Here is a 24,807-nt window from a genome sequence, read left to right as displayed (position 1 = left end):
AAATATTTGTAGTCAAAGATACAAAAGAAAGACTTTGACAAAATAAAAGTGGACACTTTTAATGGGATGGGGGAGTATATTTTAAACCATGAAAAGGTAAAATTGAATATTAATAATGTTGTAACACCCTGTATCTACAATATTATTTTATTCATATATATATAATGTATGGTTTAGTCAAATTATCAATGGTAGTGTTTAGAAGGCCGAGTTTAGCTTAGGTGAGTAACAACTTTGAGAATATCAACTTTTAACATTGATCTGCAATTTTGGAGCATGTGGTGACAGAGAAGTTGCACTCTATTAAACAAAATAAAATAAATTATCGAAATTAATGATATATAATTTAGCTTGTAAATATGTGTGACTAATGTGATTAATATTATAAAAGAATTTGAAAAAAATATAACGTTTTTATATATAACTATATCATCAATATACTGTACATTCACCCAAACAAAAAAAAAACAATTTTCCAACCTGTTTTTTTTTCTTCCTATTCTATTAAAAATCAAAACAACTTAAAAATTTTGCTCTACCAATAGAGAGGTTTATCTCAAGACTATTGTTTTCAACCAAGTGATGTACTATTAAAGAAGAGACTAATGACAACAAAGTCAACGTTTGTATGTATTCTTTATTTATTAATATTTTGTAGGAACAAAATTACAAATATATCCTTAAAAAAGTTTACATTGTACAAAAATTGGAGTCGGACTCCATTCATGGTTATATTTCATAAATTTTACAAAGTTATTATACAATAAAATCTAAACTCAATACTAATGCGTTGTTTATGATGTATTCTAACTCGGAAATTCAAAATAATTAGGAAATATTCCATTTTTCTTTATTTCGATTGATAAATATCACAATTTCATTTTTTTGTGTAGAAGGGGTAAGGGAGGAGGGGGAAGGGGGGTCGAACTCGAAAAATGAAATGTAATGGATCTACTGGAAGACAATTGTCAGGTTAAAAAGTGGGTGGTTTAGGTTTTGGTGGTCTAGATACTCTTAACATAGCATTGATATGTACAAACAGATATATGACATGTGGTTCAAAATCTGAATTACGTTAGGTTTAAAATCATCAATGTGATTCATGGTTCTGAGAGTCTGCGTTCCTGTGTAAAACAAATGGTAATAATAGATGAGCAAATATATGTTCCTCAATCTCTGAGGCACATTCGATTGCTAGCCCCCTTAAGATGTTATTAAAAAACAGTTGGGAGTGAAAATAAGACAAAATTCACCAAATTGGAGTGGGACTCCATCCAAGGTTTTATTTCAAAAATTTTGCAAAGTTATTATAGAATAAAATCCCAACTCAATACTAATACGTTGTCTATGATATATTCTAACTCGGTAATTCAAAGTATTTATGATATATTATTTTTCTCTCATTCGATTGATAAAGATCACAACTTCATTTTTTTGGTGGAAGGGGTAAGGGAGGAGGGGGGTTGAACTTGGAAAAGGTAATGGATCTACTAGAAGGCAATTGTCAGGTAAAAAAATGGGTGGTTTAAGTTATGGTGGCGTGGACACTCTTAATTTAGCATTGATATGTACAAATGAATATGACATGTGGTTTAAATTCTGAATTACGTGAGGTTTAAAATCATCAATGTGATTCAAGGTTCTGAGTCTACGTTCCCGTGTAAACAAATGGTAATAGTATATGGAAAAATATATGTTCCTCATTCTCTGAGGCACACCCGATTGCTAGCCCCCTTAGGATGTTATTAAAGAACAGTTGGGAGTGAAAATAAAACAAGATTTTGAAATGTTCATTGGCTTGATGGTGGCAATCTTGCAACTCGGTTTATAAGGTTGTATGCCTTTACACCATATAAAGAATGTGTCATGTGTGATATTTTTTATGATTTGACATGAAAATTCGAATGACATTGAGATATTTGTGATGACATGGATAAGCAATAACTTTTGGTATTGAATAATATTTTTTAATCAGTAAGACTTAATGAGCAACACAATAAGTGTTTGTGAAATTATCAAGGTAAAAAAAAACAAATATTAATAAAGTGAAATTGACTATTTTAATTTGTTAATTATTAATTAAGAAAATAGTATTTTAGATATATATATAAGTATAATAATATATTTACCCGCGTATTACGTGGGACAATAATCTAGTTTTAGTAAAAGCAATTCAGTTTTGCGCTTTTCTTGATTTATTTAATCTTATATCTAAACTGGTAACTGGTAAAGTGGTACCATCACGTGTTCTTCATCTATGGTTAAACACTTGAACATCTAATCTAACATCTCTAATCAACCAATCTGAAATATACTCTCCTAAGTTTCCATTACAAATACCCAACAACCACAATAATCTAATAGACTTGTCGAGTTGTGGCCCTGTACTGTACATTAAAAAGCAGATATCATATAAATTAGGCCCTGTATAATTCGGCTTTCTCAACCAATATCATATACATTATACCATCTCCAAAAGTTGATCACCTGAATATAGTTATTTGTCAAACTCGAAATGTTCGTGAAAATTTGGTACTAATCGGGACAAAACCAAAATACGTACCAAACCGGTACCATACCATTTAACCGGTTCTGGGTTTGGGTTATTTTTGGTATCAATACTGATTGGTACAGTTTTTGATATCGATCTCATCCCTAGAGTAGTTTATGCTTTGACAAGTTAGGCAAATGTAGTTGTGTATAACGTATGTACCAAATGAATTGAGGCCATTTTACATGTGTTAAGATATAATACAAAGTAAGATATAATACAAATACGAATAAAAAAAATAAAAAATTCTTCACATTGTTGGTGATAGTTGGATTAAATCATAATATAAGAAGATGATCTAACGATAGGTATCGAAAATGCGTTATATGGATAGTCATGTTGCTCCTAGAAAGAGATCTAACAAACACGTTTGATGGTAAATTATACATATATGAGCTTTTATATGTGATGCTAGTGTGATATATAAATCCAACAAAAATTTGAAAATGTGTAAATTTCTTGAATATTTTAGCTTATAAATGTGGCGAGAGGGCACCCTCTTTGAATTTGTGAACCACCTAATTAAAACAGTTTGAACATAAATCATGCGAAATCAATAGGAAGCTTTGATTGATTGTTATCGTTTCATGGTGATATTCATTTTAGCTTACTTAAATATTGAACATAATATCATTTTTCATGCGAAATCAATAGGGGATGTTTGGAATTGTTTTTGTAAAATAAATAATGGATTTAAAAACTGCGTTTTGAAAAAACAAGTTTCTAACTTTTTTTTTAAAACTGTGTTTTCTTTCTATGAAAACGTAAATAATTAATTATTTTGTCAAATATATTTTTTCATTATTTGCGTTATATAAATGCAATAATCAAATAATTCATTCAAAACGTAACCACAAACACCCAGGATAACCCAAAACCTCATTCGTTTACGGTTTTAGACAATAAACATAAAAGATGAGAAGGTAAAAGATGAAAAGCAATTTTGAGACATAAGAAAGGTATTGAAGAAAATTTTAGTAGTAACTAAAATGTAAAATATCAAGATTTAATTGAGTTGTTTAATATCGCCATTTGGGAATGAATATTCACCCCAGGCCACGTGGTAATCAACCTCGCAGTTATTCAAGTTGAAAATCGATAAAAGTTTGTTAGGTGGCTCTTTATCATATTTTCCTTTTCATTTTCCAATTATTTTGCTTGTCCAAAATATCTGACGTATCATTATTCTAAACCTTTTAAAGATATAAAAGAAATAAAAAAAAAAAAATCTTACAACTAATTAAGTTTCAACCCCCACACCATTTCACGACACACACACAACATGGAAGAAAACACATCCGACGAGATCCGCGAACCACTCATAAAACCCACCTATCTTCCGTCATCATCATCACCGGTACCACCGTTGAGCGATGATGACCTGGCAGAAGAAGAGAATTCTCCGATCAAACAAGTGGCGTTGACCGTACCTACCACCGACGACACCTCCCTACCTGTGTTAACATTCCGAATGTGGGTCTTGGGAACACTATCATGTGTTCTGTTGTCTTTCTTAAACCAGTTTTTTTGGTACCGAACCGAGCCACTTAGCATCACAGCAATTTCGGCTCAAATAGCCGTGGTCCCACTTGGTCAACTCATGGCTGCTAAAATAACAGATCGTGTTTTTTTTAAAGGTTCACGTTATGAGTTTACCATGAACCCTGGCCCGTTTAATGTTAAGGAACATGTTTTGATAACCATTTTTGCAAACTCGGGTGCGGGTACGGTCTACGCAATTCATGTGGTTACTGGTGTGAAAATATTTTATAAACAACATATGACCTTTTTTGTGTCACTTATTGTTGTTCTCACTACCCAGGTACATATAGCTAGCTTGTTCATAACTTATAATATTCATAATATGTATAATTAAATACGTTATATACTCTACATAATATTGTTGTGTACATAGAAAAAAGTAAGTACTCTTGATAAAGTTATGGGTTATGGGTATCAATATTATAATATGTGTTGAGTACATGTGTCGTGATATGTTGCACAAAAAATGGTTAATATTGTCGAAATGATGATGAAATTTGAAGAGTGGTGGTTAATTAGGTGCTGGGGTTTGGATGGGCTGGAATATTCAGAAGGTATCTGGTGGAGCCAGCTGAGATGTGGTGGCCATCCAATCTCGTCCAAGTTTCTTTGTTCAGGTTAACCAACTCCTCCTACTACTGCATAATTACTTTTTCCATTACAGTTATAATAATTAATAAACTGATTTTTTATACCTTAACGTCTAAATTATACGAGTATATATTATGATTAAATTATATGTGAATTAGGCAATTAGCTATTTAAAATTTACCCGAGGGAAATAGAGTTATACTCAATATATGAGATGATGATGATGATGATTCAAGTTTGGATTTTAGTTGTTTAGTTTATTTTTTAAATATACATAGGAGGAGTTCAATGTTAGGCCGGGGTCCATATGAAAATTAATTTGATGCAGATACTAGAATGACGTCATTTTACTTTAGTTTAACACTCGTACTCGTATATAAAAGGATTGGCTGGCTCATTGATAAAATCTTTGATTTTGAAGAAATCTACTTACTTTTTATATCTGTAGGAGTAGATTATAGGGGAGGTTTTTGAGAGTCCTATGTTTCATCTCAGACATGTGTGGTTCAAGCTTCGCATTTTACCCAATTGAATGTTACTGTGGTATCTCGAATGCTAACCGCTAACTACTAGCTCACTGTTTTAAAAAAATTATATAAAATGATTATATGTTGTTTATATTCGTATGTAATGATTATATCTAAGAAAATGAAAATAATTATCACTCACATGCATGTTAATATGATTTTATTTATTTATAAAGAAAAGAAATGACAGTAATTATTGCTCTTATGCAATGATTCTCCCTTTAATTTGTACCTTTATTTTAGGGATTAATTTCCTCGAATCTAAGAAACTTTGAACGAATGTCTATAGTAGAAAATAACTAAAGTTGTGTGTATTGTATGTAAACAACTTTGAAATAATGTTTATTGTATGTAAGAATTTCGTTTCAACCAATTAAAATCTGACAAGTGGCACCTGTATATGGTTGCCACGTATGTTTTCTTACATACAATAAACATTTTTTCAAGTTGCTTACATACAATACACATAACTTTAGTTTTTTCCTACTATAGACATTCGATCAAAGATAGTTACATTCCAGGAAACTAATCCCTTTATTCTATTGTGTTTTTAAACTTTTTTCTTTTAAAAAAAATAATAAATACTTTCAGCGAATAGCCTAATACTCTTTTTAATAACCTGAAAATATGATATATGGAATCAACTCAATCTTTTTTTTAATCTTATCTATTAATTTATACAAGGTCATGATCTTATTATTATTAAGAGGATGATTAAACTTAGTTTTTTTTTAAAGGATTTGTCTTTTTTTTTTTAACTTGTCATAATAAAATAATCTATCTTGCACATGCTAGACAAGCTAACGTAATGTTGAATTTTTATTGCTTTCTATGTACGTTATTAACGACGTGACAGACAAACGAGTTGACATTAGCTAAAATAAATTATTTTAAATTTTTATTGCTTTAGATGTATGTTTTCTTATGTGTGATTTTATTATGGTTAAACCCTAATGAACTTACTAATTAATTGTATGTAATACCCCGCTCACGCATTACTAATTAATTGTATGTAATACCCCGCTCACGCATTGAGTACAGTTGTACTCCGTGGCTTTCTAAATAAGCATAATCAGTTGTACTCCCCGCTTAGAAATGATTTTTATTTATTTTTCATTTCAAAAAATGATAAGGGAGATTTTCATATATATGTCTTATTTTAAAGACATAATTACATATATGTTCAAAGTATGTTTTAAAAGCATTATATTTATGCATTAAAAACTTGCACCTAAGCATTGTATTTATGCATTAAAAACTTGTATCGATGACTCTTAGTGAAAATACTATCGAAGTTATTGTTGGGAAGACAACTTTGAGTTGATATATCCAAATTTATCTTATTGACACACAAAATTAAATAAATAGGAAAAAAGTTTACATTTTTATATTGTATACTCGTAGTTTACTAAAGGAATTAAATGTGAATACCATACTTATTGAAACCTTACCTACTATTGCAGACAGAAGAACACATGTAGACGCCTGAAAAAAATAAATGATAAATCATCCAAAACAATTATTTCTGCAAGTTTTAACCAAGATAGAAGCAAATAAAATTTTATAATAATATGTAGTAGATATTTATGTATATTTTTCAATCGATAATAATTAATAAAAATTTGTCTAAATAATGCGAGTAATATAAAGAAGTTTTGAAAATGGACGAAAGACAGGGACCTACCAAATGTCTTGAAAAGTACAAAGACGTATGATATCAAGCATAAAGGGAATATCAACATTTAGTCATAATCATAGGTCCCTGCAAAGCTGGAACCAGTTAACCGAAACTTTGATTTCCCTTAATCCCTTTATACAACAAATTTTCATTATTAGGGGACTAGGAGTGGTAACAAAGAATTTATCAACCTTCCCAAAATCATCCAATAATATTTATCCATCTCATTTTACCTTTTCAACTTTCTCACTCAACCCTCCTAACTTATTTTAGTGGCATTCCATAAAATTTTCAACCCTCCCAACTTTTTTCTTCTTTTTTAAATAAATAAAAAACATAACATTTTATTATTAAAACATAACATATTATATATATATATATATATATTAAAAACTAATTTTTGGTTTTCGTGCAAACTACAGTAATTATGTTTTTTTTTGTTCCCACCTATATCTTTTTCCACTTTTTTGGTTTTTAAATGTTTGTCCATACTCATTTCTTTTTTAAAATTTTTGGGGTTTATAAGTTTTTTTTTTTTTAAGTTTTAAGTTTTTATCTAAACTAGAGTAAGTAAGTTTTTCTTTTTTTTCCCCACCTATATCTTTTTCTACTTTTTTGGTTTTTAAATGTTTGTCCATACCCATCTCTCTTTTTAAATTTTTGGGGTTTTTAAGTTTTAAGTTTTTATCTTAAAAATAAAGGTAATGGAGGGAATCCTAGCCCCGGTACCACAATTAAATATCTATCAACTCACCACGTATGAGTCATATGATGCCGGTACAATACACCCATCCTAATCCTTGCATAATCAACGTGTAAAGAATAGTATATTTTTTATATTCACCATATAAGTTTCAATCTTTACACTTTTAACACTAAACTATAATACTTTTTAGTAAATAATAGTATACTTTTTATTCTTTTTATTTTCACTACATAAGCTTCAATTTTTACACTTTTAACACTAAACTATAATACTTTTTAATAAAGAATAGTATACTTTCTATTCTTTTTATCTTCACCACAAAAGTTTCAATCTTTACACTTTTAGCTTTTTATTCTTTTTATTTTCACCACATAAGTTTCAATCTTTATACTTTTAGCACTAAACCATAATACTTTTTAGTAAAAAATAGTATACTTTTTATTATATTTTTCACTATAAAAGTTTCAAACTTTACACTTTTAGCACTAAACTATAATGCTTTTTAGTAAAATTTTTATTCTTTCTATTTTCACCACAATATTTTAACTATTTACACTTTAGCACTAAACTTTCATACTTTTTATTTTCTTTATTTTAAAGTTCGGAAAACGTGTAAAGATTAATATTTTTTATTTTCACCACAATAGTTTCACTCTTTACACTTTTAGCACTAAAATTAATAATTTTTAGTAACTTTTTAATCTTTTTATTTCATCACAATATTTTAACTTTTATACTTTTAGCACTAAACTTTCATACATTTTGATAATCTTTTATTTTAATCACAACATTTTAGCCTCTTACACTTTAGCAACAAACTATTTAACATATATATATTAAAAAGAAATATACGGGAAAACGTGTAAAGAACAATAAACTTTTTATTCATTTTATTTTCACCACAATATTTTACTGTTTGTTTTTTAACTGTCGCGTGCAAAGAATAGTACATTTTTTATTCTTTTTATTTTGACAGCAACATTTTAATCCCTTACACTTTTAGCACTAAACTTTTATACTTTTTTATTTTCTTTTATATTCACCAGAACATTTTAGCCTCTTACGTTTTTAGCACTCAACTTTTATGCGAACTACTTTTACTTTCATACAAAACTTTCACTGTTTTTTTTTTACTGTAAAGTGCAAAGAAGGGTAACCTTTTTATTCTTTTTTTTTTCACAACAACATTTTAACCCTTACACTTTTAGCACTGAATTTTTGTACCTTTTGTTTTTCTTTTAATTTTACAACAACATTTAAGCCTCTTACACTTTTAGACTAAACTTTTATGCGAACTACTTTTACTCACACAAAACTTTTACTGATCATTTTCTAACTGACAAATGTCCATTTTTTTATTTTTTATTATTTGAATAATACATGTTTTCTTCAAAAAGTTTGTGGTTTTCTAACCTTGGTCCATGAACGCATACCTATTTGTAACGCATTATCTTTTGAATAATTCTTTTCTATTACGAGTAAATCGTTAACAAATGTAATGTCTCCCGGGACAACGTCCGGGTGACATATCTCGTTTATAAATAAAAACACAATACTACATGAATCTTGTGACGCGACAGCCTCAACCATGATCGTAGGGACTTTATGATCCCCACGTGTGTATTGTCCTTTCAAACGCCTAGGACAACTCCTCCATTCGACATGGGTACAATCAAGACTACCGAGCATTGCGGGAAGGTGATGTCGCGCTTCATGCGCCTGTTGGATCAAGGCGATGTCATGAGATGTCGGGCTACGTAAGAACTCCCGACGATATAAGTTAATGACCGCGTCACAAAAGCATGTAAGACACTCGCGTGACGTGCGATCGGCCATACATATAAGTTAATTATCCGATGGTTTACCCGTCGAGAGTTGCTTGATTGCCGACGTGCATTTTTGTATCGCCGAGAACCCTTTTCTATTACTTGCGTCCATATATTGTTGAAAATACGGGTAGTTAGCTTCAATGTCACCAACAATCTTTAAAAACAACCTTTTACTCATGCGATAACGATGGCGAAAGTAGCGTTCGCCGAACTTTGGAGGTTCCGCGAAATAATCACGCATTAACTTTTCATGCGCTTCTTCTCGATGGCGCTCGATGTATGCGCGGGTGTCATTGGAGGAACCCGTGTCTTCTAACTCTTCTAACGCCGCTAACGCTTCTCTAAAAAATAAAAACAAACTTCCCGTTGATAAGTCGGGTAGCATAGACGGGAGGATGATTTCGTTGGATGAAGATGAAGTAGACATTTTTATTTTATAGTGTATGTGTTTTTTGTTGAAAATATATGTTTTGTGTTTGAATTTGAAGAAGAATGGGTTAAATAAAGGTAAAAGGGGGATAAATTTTTTTTTTTTTTTTAGTTGGGTCAATGCAACGGCTGGATTTTTGAAAGTGGGTTCCACAAACAGTCATATTTCTGCACGCTCCCCCTCCTCTCCAATTTTATGGCTAGCGGCTTCGGATACTTTCACCCAACCCGTCGAAGCATAAAATCGAGGGTGGCGGCGGTGTTACCGCCGGGTTCAACCCATGAAATCACCAAGCCGGCCACCACTCCTAGTCCCCTTAGACCTCTCCAATGGTTCTAGTATTTCAAAATCTTTGATTATTTCTTACCAATTGATTCATATCTATCTTTAAAATCCTTATGAAATTCCTTATTTAAGGATTTGTTTCTCAACTATGAGAGCATAACCATCTTTATAAATCCTTAATTTAAAAGAAATCCTTGTTCAAAGATATGCTTTCCTTTAACAAATACATTTTATTTTTGTTTGTATATGAAATATGTGGTGATATGAAAAATGTAAAGATATAGAATATGATGTGGCAGAAGGCTAAAGATGTCTAAGGTTGAAGTTAAAGATATTATTGGAGACGGGCTTGTGATTTTTGGGATATTGTTGATCATAATTTTAATATATTCAGGCCGGACACACACAAAATTATTATGAACATATAACACCCTTATTGTGTGATGGTAATATATAGAATCAATAAGTGAAGATCCAGAGCCGTGTTCATTATGTTAATTATATCTCTAAGAATTTTGATTAATACACAATAAGATGTTGTAGGAAATATATATATACACATCCTAAAAATGTAACAACACTTAACTCCGCATCATCAATTAAACAAAAATTCCAATTTCTTAAAAATGGTTTAAAATGTAAAATTTTGCACATGATGAATGGATATATGATATTAACTTTGTGTTGTACTACTCAACAGGGCTTTGCATGAACAAGAAAAACGACCCAAAGGGGGATTGACACGTACCCAGTTCTTCCTTATTGCATTTGTTTGTAGCTTTGCCTACTATATTTTTCCAGGCTATCTTATCCAAATGTTAACCTCTCTGTCATGGGTCTGTTGGATTTTCCCTTCATCAATTATGGCCCAACAAATTGGGTCTGGTCTACATGGGCTTGGTATTGGTGCTATTGGGCTTGATTGGTCCAGTATCTCTGCATACCTGGGAAGTCCATTAGCTAGCCCATGGTTTGCCACAGCCAATGTTGCTGCTGGTTTTTTCTTGGTTATGTATGTCATTACTCCCCTTTCTTACTGGTTCAATGTCTACAATGCCAAGAACTTCCCTTTCTTTTCTGATGGCCTTTTCACTGCCTCCGGCGAAGATTACAATATTACAAAAATTATCGACTCGAATTTTCACTTTGATAATGCTGCTTACGAAGAGGAAGGGCCTCTCTATCTTAGCACGTTTTTTGCAATGACTTATGGCGTTGGCTTTGCTGCTCTTTCGTCTATGGTTGTTCATGTTTTTCTTTTCCATGGAAGGTATATGCTAAACTTAGCTATTTCGTTACCTAAATAGCGTGTGGTTGTGTGTGTGTTTATGGTTTATTGGTTTGGGCCTTATTTCGTTTTAAATTATAGTGAGATATGGGAGCAAAGCAAATCGAGTTTCAAAGAGAGGAAAATGGACATACACACTAAACTGATGAGCAGGTACAAGCAAGTACCAGAATGGTGGTTTTGGTGTATACTTGTCGTAAACATTTCTCTTACCATATTTGCTTGCGAGTATTACAACCAGCAACTCCAATTGCCATGGTGGGGAGTCCTTTTAGCTTGTGCCATTGCCATTTTTTTCACTCTGCCCATTGGTATTCTTACCGCCATTACTAACCAGGTAAAAGAAATCATTGTTGTTCATATATGATCATATATATATATATGTGTGTGTGTGTGTGTGAGCTTAGCAGTTTTTTTAGTTCTGAATTGCATACGTATTTCTTATTTTAGGCCCCAGGACTGAACATCATCACAGAATATATAATTGGGTACATATACCCAGGATATCCGGTTGCTAATATGTGCTTCAAGGTGTATGGTTACATTAGTATGACACAAGCAGTAACTTTCCTTCAAGATTTCAAACTTGGCCATTACATGAAGATCCCACCTAGAGCTATGTTCATGGCACAAATTGTGGGAACCCTGATAGCCGCATTAGTATACTTGTGCACTGCATGGTGGTTGATGGAGACAATTCCAAACATTTGTGACTCGTCATCCGATGTCTGGACATGCCCAGGTGATCACGTCTTTTATGATGCATCTGTCATATGGGGTTTGATTGGGCCACGGAAGATCTTTGGAGACCAAGGAACTTACACCATGGTCAACTGGGCTTTTCTACTGGGTGCAATAGCTCCGGTACTGGTTTGGTTAGCCCACAGGGCTTTCCCAAGCCAACACTGGATCACATTGATAAACATGCCCGTTTTGATAGGGGCCACGGGTAGCATGCCACCGGCAACAGCGGTGAACTACACAGCTTGGATAACTGTTGGGTTTATATCAGGGTTTGTTGTGTTCCGCTATAGGCCAGATTTATGGCAACGACATAACTATGTGCTATCGGGGGCTTTGGATGCAGGGTTGGCGTTTATGGGGGTGTTGTTGTACCTTTGTTTGGGGTTGGAGGAAATTAGTTTGGATTGGTTTGGGAATGATCTTGATGGGTGTCCTTATGCTTCTTGTCCTACAGCTCCTGGTGTGTTCAAAGAGGGATGTCCTGCTTTGGCATTTTAGCCCAGTCTCGGTCTATGACATCACATGATTTATTTATTATGTTTGCATCTATCAAATCAAATGTAAACATATTTGTGAATTAATTTGCTCTTTAAACTGCTTCCATTCCTTAATATTATGAGAAAATTTGATATGTTTCACACAAGTCATTCCTTTAAAGGGCAGCAAACTGATAGTTATTAGCAGTTTAGCACATCATTTAGGATGTTAAGAACTTAAGATAGTTAAACGTTGGCAAAATATCTAGAATTTATTGTTTGGAGTTGGACGGTGTAAAATGAATATCATGTCTTTGACTTTAAAGTTAGTCAAACCGATTTTTTGGTCAATAACAGATACAGGTACCACGGGTATAAATTGAAGGCCTTGTGAGGCTGTTTACGCTTTTCATTCATTCAAACATACAGAAGACAATGGAAACGCCTCTTCCAGAAACCCCAGACACAAATTCAACAGACGAAATAACAAATTTAAAACAAATCCGTCAACAAATCGAATCACGTATCGAAACCCTCCACAATTCACAGCTAGAAATCATTTCATCTCTCCATCACGGCGTTGTTCCCGACATTGCGTCTTCACTCGATCTCCATCTCAACGTTATCTCCTCTTTCAATAACCGCCAATTCACCCCTCTCCCTAAACCCTTACCAAACCCTAACCCTAAACGCCGTATCATCCCCCTGCCACCTGCTCCGCCCATCAAACTTTCCGGCGATTCGGTAACGAACCTGTCGCCGGGGGATGATTTTTCCGTGGATGACGTGGCCCCGTTGACTACTGTTAGGTCAATGGTGGCGGTGTGTTTGTTGGAGAGAGTCCCGTTTACGGAGATTGATTCTGTTGGGATATTGAGTAAGTTGGAGAGCGAGGGTTTTCAGTCTGTTACGCCTGCGGAAAAGGCGGTGCTACGAGAAGTGGCTGGCGGTGAATCGATTGTGGCGGTGGAGATGGCGTTGAGGTCGATTGCAGACGATAACGGCGGAGTTCAGTTAGAGGAAGTTAGGAGTAATGGAAAAGTTAGGGTTTTAGTTAAAGGAATTGATAGAAGTAAGTTAGTTAAAGAATTGCCCGAAACTAAACAACAACAATCGAACGATTCGAGTAATTTAATTAGTAATAATGTGAGTAATAATAATAATGTTGGAAATAATTCGGGTGGTGGTTGGATGGGGCAGGGTATGATGGTTAGGCATAGAGGAGGGTTGAACGTTAATCCGATGATGCATAGACCGCAGACGCCAATGGGAATGTATTCGTCGCCTATGAGTGGAAGTGTTTCAAATGGGAAGCCACCAAGGACGGAAGAAGACGATCTTAAGGATATCGAAGCTTTGCTAAATAAAAAGTCATTTAAGGAGTTGCAGAAGTCGAAAACTGGAGAGGAGTTGTTGGATCTTATTCATCGGCCTACTGCAAAGGAAACTGCAGTTGCTGAAAAGGTTTGTATATTTTGTAGTAATGTCTTTTTTTGTATAGAATATTGTGCAATGATGGTAATGATATTGATAATGTGTTGATTATGATTGTTGTAGTTTAAAAGTAAAAATGGTCCTCAAGTAAAGGAGTATTGTACTGCTTTGACGAAAGAAGATTGTCGACGTCAATCTGGTTCGTTTATCTCTTGTGAAAAGGTTGTTGGTAGTTTTGTTTGAGTTTTATTTGTGATTTCTATATATCTGTTAGTTAGTTTAGTTTGGGTGGTTTGTTATTTTTGTATCAGGTTCATTTCCGGCGTATAATTGCTGCTCATACTGATATGAACCTTGGTGATTGTTCTTTCCTTGACACCTGCCGTCACATGAAGGTGAAATCATCACCTCCTTCGGTTTACACTTTTTTAAGATTTCCTAATTAGTTATTGTTCAAGCTGTGAAATTGGCTTTTTTGTTCTCTGTTATATGTGGCAGACTTGCAAGTATGTACATTATGAACTTGATTCAACACCAGATATGCCGCATATGATGATGGGAAATCCTTCCAAGCCATTAAAGCCTCAGCGTGCAGAGTACTGCTCAGAAGTGGAGCTTGGTGAATCGCAGTGGATTAACTGTGACATTCGCAACTTTAGAATGGATATATTAGGACAGTATGGAGTCATAATGGCTGATCCACCATGGGACATTCATATGGAATTACCTTATGGCACCATGGCTGATGATGAGATGCGAAATCTGAATATCCAAGCATTACAGACTGATGGTCTTATCTTTCTTTGGGTAACTGGACGAGCCATGGAACTTGGACGTGAATGGTATGAAATCTTTAGCTGGTTTCAGACTTGTTGATATTTACTGTTTTAATATTAGTGTCCCCGGTTTGACTGCCTAGTTTTCAATTTTTTTATCTTAAAAGATGCGGAAGTAATTAGGTGCTGGATTACATTATTAGAGGGTACACAAAAAATATATATTAAGAACATATGTGCATATACTGTAAGTAAATTGTCAGGGTTTTGCCAATGGGGTTGGTGGCCCATTGGTAAGGTCTTTGACCTTGGGGGGATCCACCTGGGTTCGAGTTCCACTTCCCACATTTGTGGGGGTGGATTAATAGGGGTTTTTTCGAGAGTCTTGGGTTTCATCTCAGACATGCATGTAAGTTAGGAGTAGGAGTAGATTAGAATGCGGTTATAAAAATAAAAATAATAATAATAAATAAATAAAAATAAAAATTGTCAGGGTTTTGGTGTCTGGGAATAAGCAGTTTAGGGTTTATCATAAGATGATTCATAGAGGGAGATACATGGAAGGATTTACATAGGATGTGAATAGATATCTAAAATGTCTTTAATAGAAGTTACATTGGCTCTCTTTAATAGAATTTATCCCAAAAATGTCCAGGAAAATTGTTAGGAAGGATATTTTTTTAGCTAGGGTCATTTCTTGCGTATGTGTGATTAGAGTTTCACAAGGATGTTGCTCATGGCCCTCCTCACAATCAAACTTATCTTCTATCTATGTGGGATCCACACCCACTTAACCTCTCATTCTTCTAAAAAGGTGGCATGTGCTGTTACATGAAGTTCTGTGTTCTATAAGACAAGTATCAGTAGAAATGTCCATGTTAAGGTGGATTTATGGCCACACAATGAAGGAGGATTGGGAGGATGTTGAGGGTGACGCGAGTCAAGGAGAAGCTGAGACACGTTTTCAGGAGGTGTAATCATCTTGAACATTGGCCTAAAAATGTACCTGTCATAAGAGAAAATGTGTACAGAATTAATGAGAGGTAGATGTTACCTATGAGGAGTAAATGAAGTGAGTGACTAGTTTGAGATCAAGTCAGAATGAAATTAGTGAAAACGTTAATGTGTTGATATTGTCGTGGAAAATGCAGTAAGCATGTTCAAACAGTTGTTGTCTATGGACAATAAATGAAGCGATTGACTAATTTGAGGTTAAATCAGAATGAAATTAAGTGCAAATATTAATGTGTTGATAAGGTAGTGGAGAATGCGGTAAGCATGTCCAAACAGTCTGTAGTTATGAAGATTATCTTCTTCTGCTATTGATGATTCGTGAACATAATAATAGAAACCTGATGAAAATGTCATGTCCAGTATGTATGCAAGAAGATGACTTGGCATGCTGTAATGAAAACAAGTAATATGATTATAACTGAAAGATTTAATTATACATGATGAGCGTCACTGGTTGGGTCTCATTTACAGAGTTCTGAATAAAATTTGACTGTACCAAAAAATCACTAATGATTTCTCTAATATTTTCCATTGAATTTTTTTTTCTTTTGCAGCTTGGAACTGTGGGGATACAAGCGTGTTGAGGAAATTATATGGGTAAAGACCAATCAGCTTCAACGGATTATAAGAACAGGACGCACTGGCCATTGGCTCAATCATAGCAAAGAACATTGCCTTGTTGGTATTAAAGGAGATCCCATAGTAAACAGGAATATCGATACTGATGTCATTGTTGCAGAGGTCCGAGAAACAAGCCGGAAACCAGATGAGGTATTTTCCTTGTCGTTAGTTCCCTTTTGTCCTTTATACCAATAAGAAGCTGTTCAGCTAATTTTTTCATTTTGCTCTTCTTTCTTTAAACACAAATAATTTAGTCTAATGCACATCTTTTTCCCAGATGTACCCTTTGTTGGAGAGAATCAGTCCAAGGACAAGAAAGCTTGAATTGTTTGCTAGAATGCACAATACCCATGCAGGGTGAGTTTTAATGACATTGCAGTTTTCTATATATCACTGTAAATATTATTCCTGCCTTTAGAACGATTGATATCAAAATGTGAACTTGATGACATATCATAATTTAGCTTGGCAAACTTTACATATTCAAGGATTTTTTTGTTTGTAATCTACACGACTACACCCCATGAAATAACTTATTTCATTAGCAGATTATACTTGCATATGAACTAATATACTTGATGTGATCTTTGCATTCTAAATATATATTACTTGTACGAACCACTAATATTTTGGTTAATCAGGTGGATGTCACTTGGTAATCAATTAAGTGGAGCTCGACTAGTGGACGATGGACTAAGGGCAAGATTCAAGGCTGCTTATCCTGAAGTTGAGGTGCAGCCCCTGTCTCCTCCTAGAGCCTCTAATATGGAAGTGGACGCTGAGACAAGAAGTCCATTTACTCCATCAGAATCAAAGCCAATGTCTGCTCAGTTTTCTGATGTTAGACCTCCAGAGCAAACCTATGCAGCCGAATCAAAGCCAATGAATCTTGATGTCGAGATGACAACTGCATAATATTATGTTATTGTACTAGTGTATTGCTTTTACAACTGATGTTTTCTTAATCTCATCACAAGAAAACAATATTACGGCTGAAATGTAACGTTATTGTTAGATCAAATTGAGTTATGTTGTTTAACATGAAGAACGGTCAAATTAATTGAAATCCAACAGCTGCATTTTGATTTATTCAAAATTAAAAAGAGAAATGAGAAGGAAATGCAAAACATGTTTATTCTTCATTCACTCCAGTATTTCTCATCACTAACTTCAGCATTGCCATCATCTTTATCTTCTTCATCTGATTTTGGCGAATTAATTTTGAACTTCTTCACATCTTCAACACATGCACTTCTAAACATCCCAATATCAACTGCTCCCGATATCATATGATACCCACGCGACCTCATATCTTCCGGCCTATCATGAGGCATTGCAAAACCAGACAAATAAGCCCCACCACCGCCACCTTTCTCAGTCGTCTTCAACACCCCCTTCTCAGCAGTCCTCATCATCGCCTTTACCTTCTTATGACCCGGATCCCACAAGTACCCCATACTCGCGCTCAAATCTAACGGCCCCATTTGCACGCAATCAACACCATCAACTGCTGCAATCTCTTCAATCTTCTTCACACCCTCTTCAGATTCCACCTGACACATGATCAAAAGCTCATCTTCATAATTATTCAAATACCCATTATCAATCCCATAATCAGACGCCCTAACAACAGTATGTGCAGACCCACGAATCCCATTCGGTGGAAACTTACAATAAGAAACCGCCTTTTTAGCCATTTTTTGATTCTCAATCATGGGAAACATAATTCCCTGAGGTCCAAGATCCAGAGCTTTCTTAGCCCAAGCTGGATCAGTATCCGGTATCCGAATGATCGCCGGAGTACGCGCTGCAGCAAGCGCGTGGAGACACGCGAGAGCTTCAGAGATTCCACCAGGGCCGTGTTCCATGTCTACCACTACAAAGTCATACCCAGAGAGACCGGCGATTTCCGCCAGTGTAGGTGAGAAAGAAAGTAAGAACATTCCATATAAAGTCTCGCCATTTTTCAGGCGAGATTTGAGGGTTAGTGGATCAGCTGTTAATAGGCTGTCGGAGATGGTGGATCTGATGGCCGGAGATATTAAAGTCTTTTGCTTTATGATGTCAGAATTTAAAGATTCAAATTTGGGGGTTTTTGAAATTAGGGTTTTAGAAGGTAAATGTGGGTTGGTGGTTGTATATCTTGTTAGGATTTTGGGTTGAAAAAGAGATGAAGTTGAGAAAGCAAGAGTTGCCATAACACCAGTGCAAAATAGTGAAACAGGATTACTTACATATATATATACACACATGCTGGTTATATCAAACACGTGCATAACACGTGATATAGCACCTTTCACCAAATATCATTGCATTGCAGTAAAAATCTACAAATAGTTTGTAAGTTGTGATTAACATTAACACAAAATAATCAAATTTCTTCTGCCTTGGTTAAGTCAGACTCAGTTTACATAACATATCATCCGACCTTCTGAAAATACATATGACAATTCGGAGAGAAATTTGAAACTTGTGACAGTCAAGGTGCATAAAGGAAATGACTAGGCGCATTTTTGTAGTTTATTTGGTTCTGTGTAAAGCTTTAAGCCGCCTCTAGCCATAGCGAGTGCACCCTCATATGTGTGATTGCCGCCGATAAAGCCACTCATATGCACGAAAACACAGCCAGGGATACCGGTTTCATTGGATAGATCGTCATCTCTTAGGCCTCTCCATTGAGAAGGAAGAGGTTTGCGGCTTTCAAAGCTGTCCGGAGATTTTGCTACTGCCTGCACCCTCCAGCTTTTGCTCCTATCATCCTGTTGGTTTTCATTTTAAATTATCAGTACAAAATGAATACAGAATTGATGATTACAGACACAGATGACATATGCATCATTAACGGCATTGGGTCAATAAGAAGCATTGCATGTACCTGGTAAAGAACATATTTAACAGTTGGCTCTGTCTTCAATTCTTGCTCCAGCTCATACAAATGAAGTTTCCACTATAAACAAATAACATTCAATACTAAACTACACAAAAAGATGACAACACAAGTAAAGTTACAACTAGTACCCACAAAACAAAATACTTACTGGGCAAAATCTATTCAAAACCATGATTTCTCCGCTGGGATCAACATTAGTTCTTGCTGCAAGACATTCCAGGACAATTGAGCGGGCTGGAAGCCATGACTTTACATGAAACCGAACACTCTGTGAACACAAGGTAGACACAAGCAATGTGTCACTGCTAAGAGTTTTTATAACAACCATTTCAAACCACACAAAAGAGGATTTGTAAATAACAGAAACAAATAACCACTCACATCTAAAAACTCAGTGCCAGCAAGAGTCATAGCCCGTTGGAAGGCTGCATTCTCTTTCTCAGATGACTGATCAGGATCAGTCCAATCCAGATTGATTTTTCCAACCCTCGACGACAAGTGGGTATTGTTTACATATCTTGGAGGTTGATCAGTGTCGTATTGATTAACTCCATTGTCAATTGCATCGATTGCCTAATCAAATAAGCAAGTAGTAACAATCAGCTATAGATAAGCAATTCCAACACCAGCATGACAAAGCATAGATCTGCCAGCATATCAATCAAATGTCAAAGACAAAGTCTTCGCTCCTCACAGAGAATATGAAACTTGGTTACTCCCTCCGACAACTTAATATATTTACTTTGTCTCAAAATTTTATATGACAATTTGATGAAAGAGAAAATGTATATTCCATGTGTCAAACATACAAGTGATCAGGTCATCTTTAGGCCTATTTTTTATGTATATGTTACATAATTTGCATCCCATAAATCAATTGTCAAAGTCTTGATTCCTTATTCCGAAAATGAAACATGGTTATTCAGTAATCAAACTTAACGGGGTCGAAATCATCTCATACTATGCCATAGTGAGCCTTCCTACTGGTTAATGGTTACCCATATACCCATCCATCCAATACCCATGCCACTATTACATTATTGCCGATGTGAGAATAGCAAAAAACACAAAAAACGAGTGTCTCCTATTAACTTAATTAGGCTTACAAAGAACACTAAACAACTAACAACATATCTAACAAGACAAAGTACACCATTCCCTTTCTAACAGAAGGATGAAGAAATTAGGTCAAGTAAAATTGGACTCAATCGAGTGTCTAAGAGATTAGTTATACGAGCCTAAGTAACAACTTAAAACCCGTGTTTTACCCCTTTTGTTTGTATAATGAGTAATGTCCAAACAATTAGGGAGCTAAATGTCGGTTTCTGCTTCATAATTCACACAAATCTATTAATATCTTTGTTTAAGGAAAAAATAATATCTTCACTTTCAATAGTTACATACAAGTCTCTAGAAGATAGAAAAGCAGGATGTCCATGACGCGTACGTGTCGGATGAAGCAAATCCTCATTGAATTCTTCAAGTTTACAGCAAACATAGTAGAAAAGAAACATACAATTCATTAAAATAAATAGTCACCTCCATGAAACTTTTGTAGATGGCTAAATATAACCTCTGCACATCTGGATGCCCTTCATCAACCTGAAGCTCTTTTGCAATTATCTCTGTCCCAAAATGCTTCAAAAAAGAGCTTTACATTATTAAATATAGAGAATATTGAATCTTTAAATAAATAAAAAAAGGGAAATCGAAGACTATCTTAGTCCTTAGTTAATGTGAATAAACAAATACCTTATAAATAAGACCAGCACTACTAAGTTTAGTAGTAAACCCATGTCCAAACACCTCAGTAAAACCCTTTTGGTGATGATCATATCGATCTCGACTCGGATCATAAACCCCACCAACATCAAGAACAGCATCAAGATTCTCCAATACCTATAAACCCAACAACCAATTTCCATATAAAAACCTCGTTTTCACTAAAAATAAAAGCCTTTTCATATGGGCGCATTTTAACAAACACTTTGGCCATATAAAACCCCATTTTCACAAAAAACGAAAGCTTTTTTTCTCATAGACATTTTAACAAACAGTTGGTATGCAATAACAAGAAAAGTAAACCTAAGTTCTAATTTCCATATAAGAATTTTTTTAAGTTGAGATTATCAAACATTTGGTTTGCAAGAAAACAGAACCTGGGGATCTCTTGTCCGGACGATTTCAGCACCGGAATACTTTTTAGTGAGACGAATCATGAAGCAGCCCAAGGCTTCGTCGCAATGGAAGCTTCCATTGTGTGTGCCGACCTTTTTTAGAGATGCTAAGTTTGTAGCAGCGGCGGCGGCGGCGGCCATGACCGAAAAAGGAGTTGTGAAATTTTTTGAAATAAGAAGAAGATGTTTTGTTGGAGCGAATAATCGGGTTGCGACTGTAAACATCCCTTTTTCACTTTGCTTTGTTTCAAAAGAGGTGGTGAATTCTTTCTTGGTTTATAACATATGGGCTTTGCTTAGCCTGCTTTTCTTGGCCCAGCCCAGCCTAGTCTTTGTATATATATCCTAACAGCCCAGGATTACTTGCGTAAGGGGATAGAGAAGAAAGGGAAGATCGAAAAAAGAATAGGTGAAATAATAGATGAAGTAAAAGGTTTTTTCTATTGATAAAGATAAATATTTAGACTAACTTTTGAAATGAATAGTTAAAGATCAAATTTTGGTTTAAATTAGGTGATTAAGAAAAATGATATATATACATGCGTTACAAAAGCATGTTCTTAAAACAAAAACGAGACTAACAAAGCGTTCTTTTACTGTGCAATGAATTGTAACTGAACATGTGAAAAATGTATGATGGAGTCTAATAAGAATTACTAAATTTTTTTTACTGCGTCATTTAGTGAAAATATCATTTCCGCAAAAACCTTTGGCTAATTGGGGTTATAAAATAGTAAAACTTACTTTTGTTTAATACAACAACTTGCTTTTTCTTTCTTCATATTCTTCTTCATAAATTATGAATTACATTTACCGCTAAGGTATTGAAAGTCGGTGTTCCATCTTCATTAGATAGTCTAATAACCAGGAAATCACACAAACAAGTAATTTATCTCTATATGGTTTCTATTATTATCTTGGACTACTCAAACTGAGGGATATATGAATGGGGTTCTTTCTATTCAAATTATCTAAAGAGGGCAAGTCTTTGTCTAGCTACGCAGCCCAACTAGAGTATCATGTGGCTGTTTCCGAACCTTTTGTAGTCAACGCACGATTATACCTAGCTAGTTACTAATAGTTAGGTTCAAGTCTTAGACATCATTAAGAATTATAACATATTGACCGCTAAGACCTCCTTAGAGGTGGATTTTTGGCATCCAAATCGAAACCATCAACTTTTGACATTGTAAAATGTAAAGGAGTAATGAAATTGCTATACCGGTGAGAATTTGAATTATTTCACAGTGAGAGAGCCTTAGTAACGTTATACTAATTTACACATGGGAAAATAAACTTTTTAGAGCGTTGTCAGGATTCAACCCCTGCGTGAGCGTACCAAAATTGAGGTGTTAATCATTTATTCGGTCTGTCTTAAAATAAAAAGTTACTGGCTAATGGCCTAAAACTGACTGCTATAAATGGTTTAACTATTTATTATTCCTTACAAAAGAAAAACTAGATTCAAATACATGCATCAAATGTTGTCTTAGTTATTAAAAAAAGAAACTAATAACAAACTAGTACATTATTTATATAATTTTATGTTAGCATGGTGCCTACGTAATGTGACGGCAATGCGATAGTGATGGGTGCATCAACTGGTGGTGGTGGTGGTGACGACGAGTAGTGTAGACTATTGATTTAAATGTAATTGATATAATGGTTAGTGTGATTATTGTAAGAGTTGAGGAACTTGTTGTGTAATTTATTTTATTAATAGTATTTTAAATATATTAATAAAGATAATTAAATTAGTGAATAAAGGGAGGGGGCTGTCATATCACATGTACTAACTTTCAACATTTCTAAAAATAAAGAAGATATTTTTTTTTTATAAACAAGATAAAGGTACCCGCGCTTTGCGGCGGTGTTTGTGGTGATGACGGTGTGTAGTGAAAGTTATTGATTTAATGTGGATATGATGTATAATACATCATGCATTACAATGTGTACATTGTTGAAACTGAAAATCAATATTGAACTTTAAATTTAATGTTGAAAATTAAAAATAGATTTGCTTTATAATATACTCTGTAATATATTAATATAGATAGTTATTTGGGGTATTTTTGGAATATTGAAAAAATTGGTTAAATTTCTAAAAATAGATTTATAGTTTGTATTATAATCGAATTAAATTACTGGGTAAGACTGCATAATTGCCGATCAAAAGTAATCATTGGGAAAGAACCAATAAAGACTCCACATGGGAGTTATCCACAAAACATGGCAACCACACCCACTCCCATTTCTGCTGCAAACACCCCATTTCACCCCAGATTAAGACCACCTTCATCTCCTTCACTGGTTGCAAAATTCAGCAACCCCCTATATATAAATGGTATAATTACGAAAAACTCGAAAGTGAGTAAAAGTAATGGTGTATTAAGAAATGGATTGCTAAACAGATATGTGTTGGATAAAGCTACACAAAGAGTTGAATCGGCCAACAAGGAGCTAACTGAGATCGAAAAACAAGAAAACAAGACAGTGTACATCAATCAGCTAGAAACCAGAGTCTCTAAGGTCTGTTAATCTGTTATCATGCTTTATTTACCATACAAATAAAATTATAAATTTCATGCTTGTAATGGAATGTGGGTTTCCTTTGAAAGATTGCAGAACTTGAGAAACAACAACAAATGACAGAAAGTAAAACTGTTAACATAAACGAAGAGAAGTTGGAATCCATAAAAGCTGCATCCATTTCGGCCGTTGTTGGCACTTTAGCAAGCTTGCCAATTTCCTTGACTCATTTTACCAATTCCCATCAGCTAACTGTTTCAACTTCAATTGCCATTATTACATGTGCATTGTATGGTGCAACCTATCGTTATACTATCCGAAAAGATTTAAATGATTTTCATCTTAAGAATGGAACTTCTGCAGCTTTTGGCATTGTCAAAGGTATTTTCATCATCCTATTAACTAATGTTATATGGATATATCATTGACAAAAACTTCCAACTAGAAACTGTCATGCAGGAGTTGCTACATTGGAGGGGCGGCCATCTTTGGATGCATTTAGTGGTGTCGTATGCGTTTCTGAGAATGTATTGATTTTTCTTTTAGCTGCTGCTGGTCTGGACTTCTGCTATAAGATGGGAATATTAAGTCCATTTCCACTTGAAAGATCGGTTTCAAGAACTAAAATGTAACAAACAAATATATATTTATACAAGGCATATTGTGTTTCTAAATCAGGATATTAGATGCGACATTGTACCATGGAATACATCGACAAA

At 34.3% G+C, this 24,807-nt stretch overlaps 5 protein-coding genes across 5 annotated transcripts; 3 read left to right on the top strand and 2 right to left on the bottom strand.

The window, feature by feature from the left end:
• The first annotated feature begins 3,775 nt into the window (after positions 1–3,775).
• Positions 3,776–12,802, top strand: LOC122609709 (oligopeptide transporter 7). The gene is made up of 5 exons (XM_043782657.1): positions 3,776–4,373; positions 4,613–4,710; positions 10,840–11,409; positions 11,509–11,764; positions 11,878–12,802. The coding sequence occupies exons 1-5, from the start codon at positions 3,834–3,836 to the stop codon at positions 12,667–12,669; spliced, it is 2,256 nt and encodes a 751-aa protein (XP_043638592.1). The 5' UTR covers positions 3,776–3,833; the 3' UTR covers positions 12,670–12,802.
• Positions 12,803–13,059: 257 nt separating this feature from the next.
• On the top strand, positions 13,060–17,537 carry LOC122611053 (putative N6-adenosine-methyltransferase MT-A70-like). The gene is made up of 7 exons (XM_043784008.1): positions 13,060–14,111; positions 14,205–14,303; positions 14,393–14,476; positions 14,580–14,923; positions 16,426–16,642; positions 16,770–16,849; positions 17,134–17,537. The coding sequence occupies exons 1-7, from the start codon at positions 13,083–13,085 to the stop codon at positions 17,405–17,407; spliced, it is 2,127 nt and encodes a 708-aa protein (XP_043639943.1). The 5' UTR covers positions 13,060–13,082; the 3' UTR covers positions 17,408–17,537.
• Positions 17,538–17,548: 11 nt separating this feature from the next.
• LOC122611054 (2-keto-3-deoxy-L-rhamnonate aldolase-like) lies at positions 17,549–18,690 on the bottom strand. Its single transcript, XM_043784009.1, has one exon. The coding sequence runs from the start codon at positions 18,688–18,690 to the stop codon at positions 17,632–17,634; it is 1,059 nt and encodes a 352-aa protein (XP_043639944.1). The 3' UTR covers positions 17,549–17,631.
• Positions 18,691–18,749: 59 nt separating this feature from the next.
• Positions 18,750–21,788, bottom strand: LOC122579129 (MYG1 protein). Its single transcript, XM_043751234.1, has 7 exons — positions 21,542–21,788; positions 21,135–21,281; positions 20,922–21,020; positions 19,764–19,955; positions 19,531–19,650; positions 19,368–19,439; positions 18,750–19,251 (listed from the first exon to the last, which is right to left on the bottom strand). Exons 1-7 carry the CDS (start codon positions 21,782–21,784, stop codon positions 18,994–18,996), a joined length of 1,131 nt encoding a protein of 376 aa, XP_043607169.1. The 5' UTR covers positions 21,785–21,788; the 3' UTR covers positions 18,750–18,993.
• A 1,962-nt stretch (positions 21,789–23,750) lies between these two features.
• On the top strand, positions 23,751–24,762 carry LOC122579403. Its single transcript, XM_043751575.1, has 3 exons — positions 23,751–24,088; positions 24,178–24,469; positions 24,548–24,762. Exons 1-3 carry the CDS (start codon positions 23,789–23,791, stop codon positions 24,718–24,720), a joined length of 765 nt encoding a protein of 254 aa, XP_043607510.1. The 5' UTR covers positions 23,751–23,788; the 3' UTR covers positions 24,721–24,762.
• Positions 24,763–24,807: the final 45 nt, after the last annotated feature.

Source organism: Erigeron canadensis, chromosome 8 (genome assembly GCF_010389155.1).
Source record: "Erigeron canadensis isolate Cc75 chromosome 8, C_canadensis_v1, whole genome shotgun sequence".
Lineage (NCBI taxonomy): Eukaryota > Viridiplantae > Streptophyta > Magnoliopsida > Asterales > Asteraceae > Erigeron > Erigeron canadensis.
The sequence above is the reverse complement of the archived record's forward strand: the minus strand, read 5'-3'. Positions and strand labels throughout refer to the sequence as shown.

Excerpts from the sequence above, each read along its gene's own strand:
- LOC122611053 (XM_043784008.1), top strand. The coding sequence starts at position 13,083 with ATGGAAACGCCTCTTCCAGAAACCCCAGACACAAATTCAACAGACGAA. Across the intron at positions 14,304-14,392 it reads CGTTTATCTCTTGTGAAAAG|GTTCATTTCCGGCGTATAAT; the intron begins GTTGTTGGTAGT and ends TTTTTGTATCAG. Across the intron at positions 14,477-14,579 it reads ACACCTGCCGTCACATGAAG|ACTTGCAAGTATGTACATTA; the intron begins GTGAAATCATCA and ends TATATGTGGCAG.
- LOC122579129 (XM_043751234.1), bottom strand. The coding sequence starts at position 21,784 with ATGTTTACAGTCGCAACCCGATTATTCGCTCCAACAAAACATCTTCTT. Across the intron at positions 19,440-19,530 it reads TTTTGAATAGATTTTGCCCA|TGGAAACTTCATTTGTATGA; the intron begins GTAAGTATTTTG and ends ATTTGTTTATAG. Across the intron at positions 19,252-19,367 it reads TTAAATATGTTCTTTACCAG|GATGATAGGAGCAAAAGCTG; the intron begins GTACATGCAATG and ends GAAAACCAACAG.
- LOC122611054 (XM_043784009.1), bottom strand. The coding sequence starts at position 18,690 with ATGGCAACTCTTGCTTTCTCAACTTCATCTCTTTTTCAACCCAAAATC.
- LOC122579403 (XM_043751575.1), top strand. The coding sequence starts at position 23,789 with ATGGCAACCACACCCACTCCCATTTCTGCTGCAAACACCCCATTTCAC. Across the intron at positions 24,089-24,177 it reads TAGAAACCAGAGTCTCTAAG|ATTGCAGAACTTGAGAAACA; the intron begins GTCTGTTAATCT and ends TTCCTTTGAAAG. Across the intron at positions 24,470-24,547 it reads AGCTTTTGGCATTGTCAAAG|GAGTTGCTACATTGGAGGGG; the intron begins GTATTTTCATCA and ends ACTGTCATGCAG.
- LOC122609709 (XM_043782657.1), top strand. The coding sequence starts at position 3,834 with ATGGAAGAAAACACATCCGACGAGATCCGCGAACCACTCATAAAACCC. Across the intron at positions 11,410-11,508 it reads GTTTTTCTTTTCCATGGAAG|TGAGATATGGGAGCAAAGCA; the intron begins GTATATGCTAAA and ends TTTAAATTATAG. Across the intron at positions 11,765-11,877 it reads TTACCGCCATTACTAACCAG|GCCCCAGGACTGAACATCAT; the intron begins GTAAAAGAAATC and ends TTCTTATTTTAG.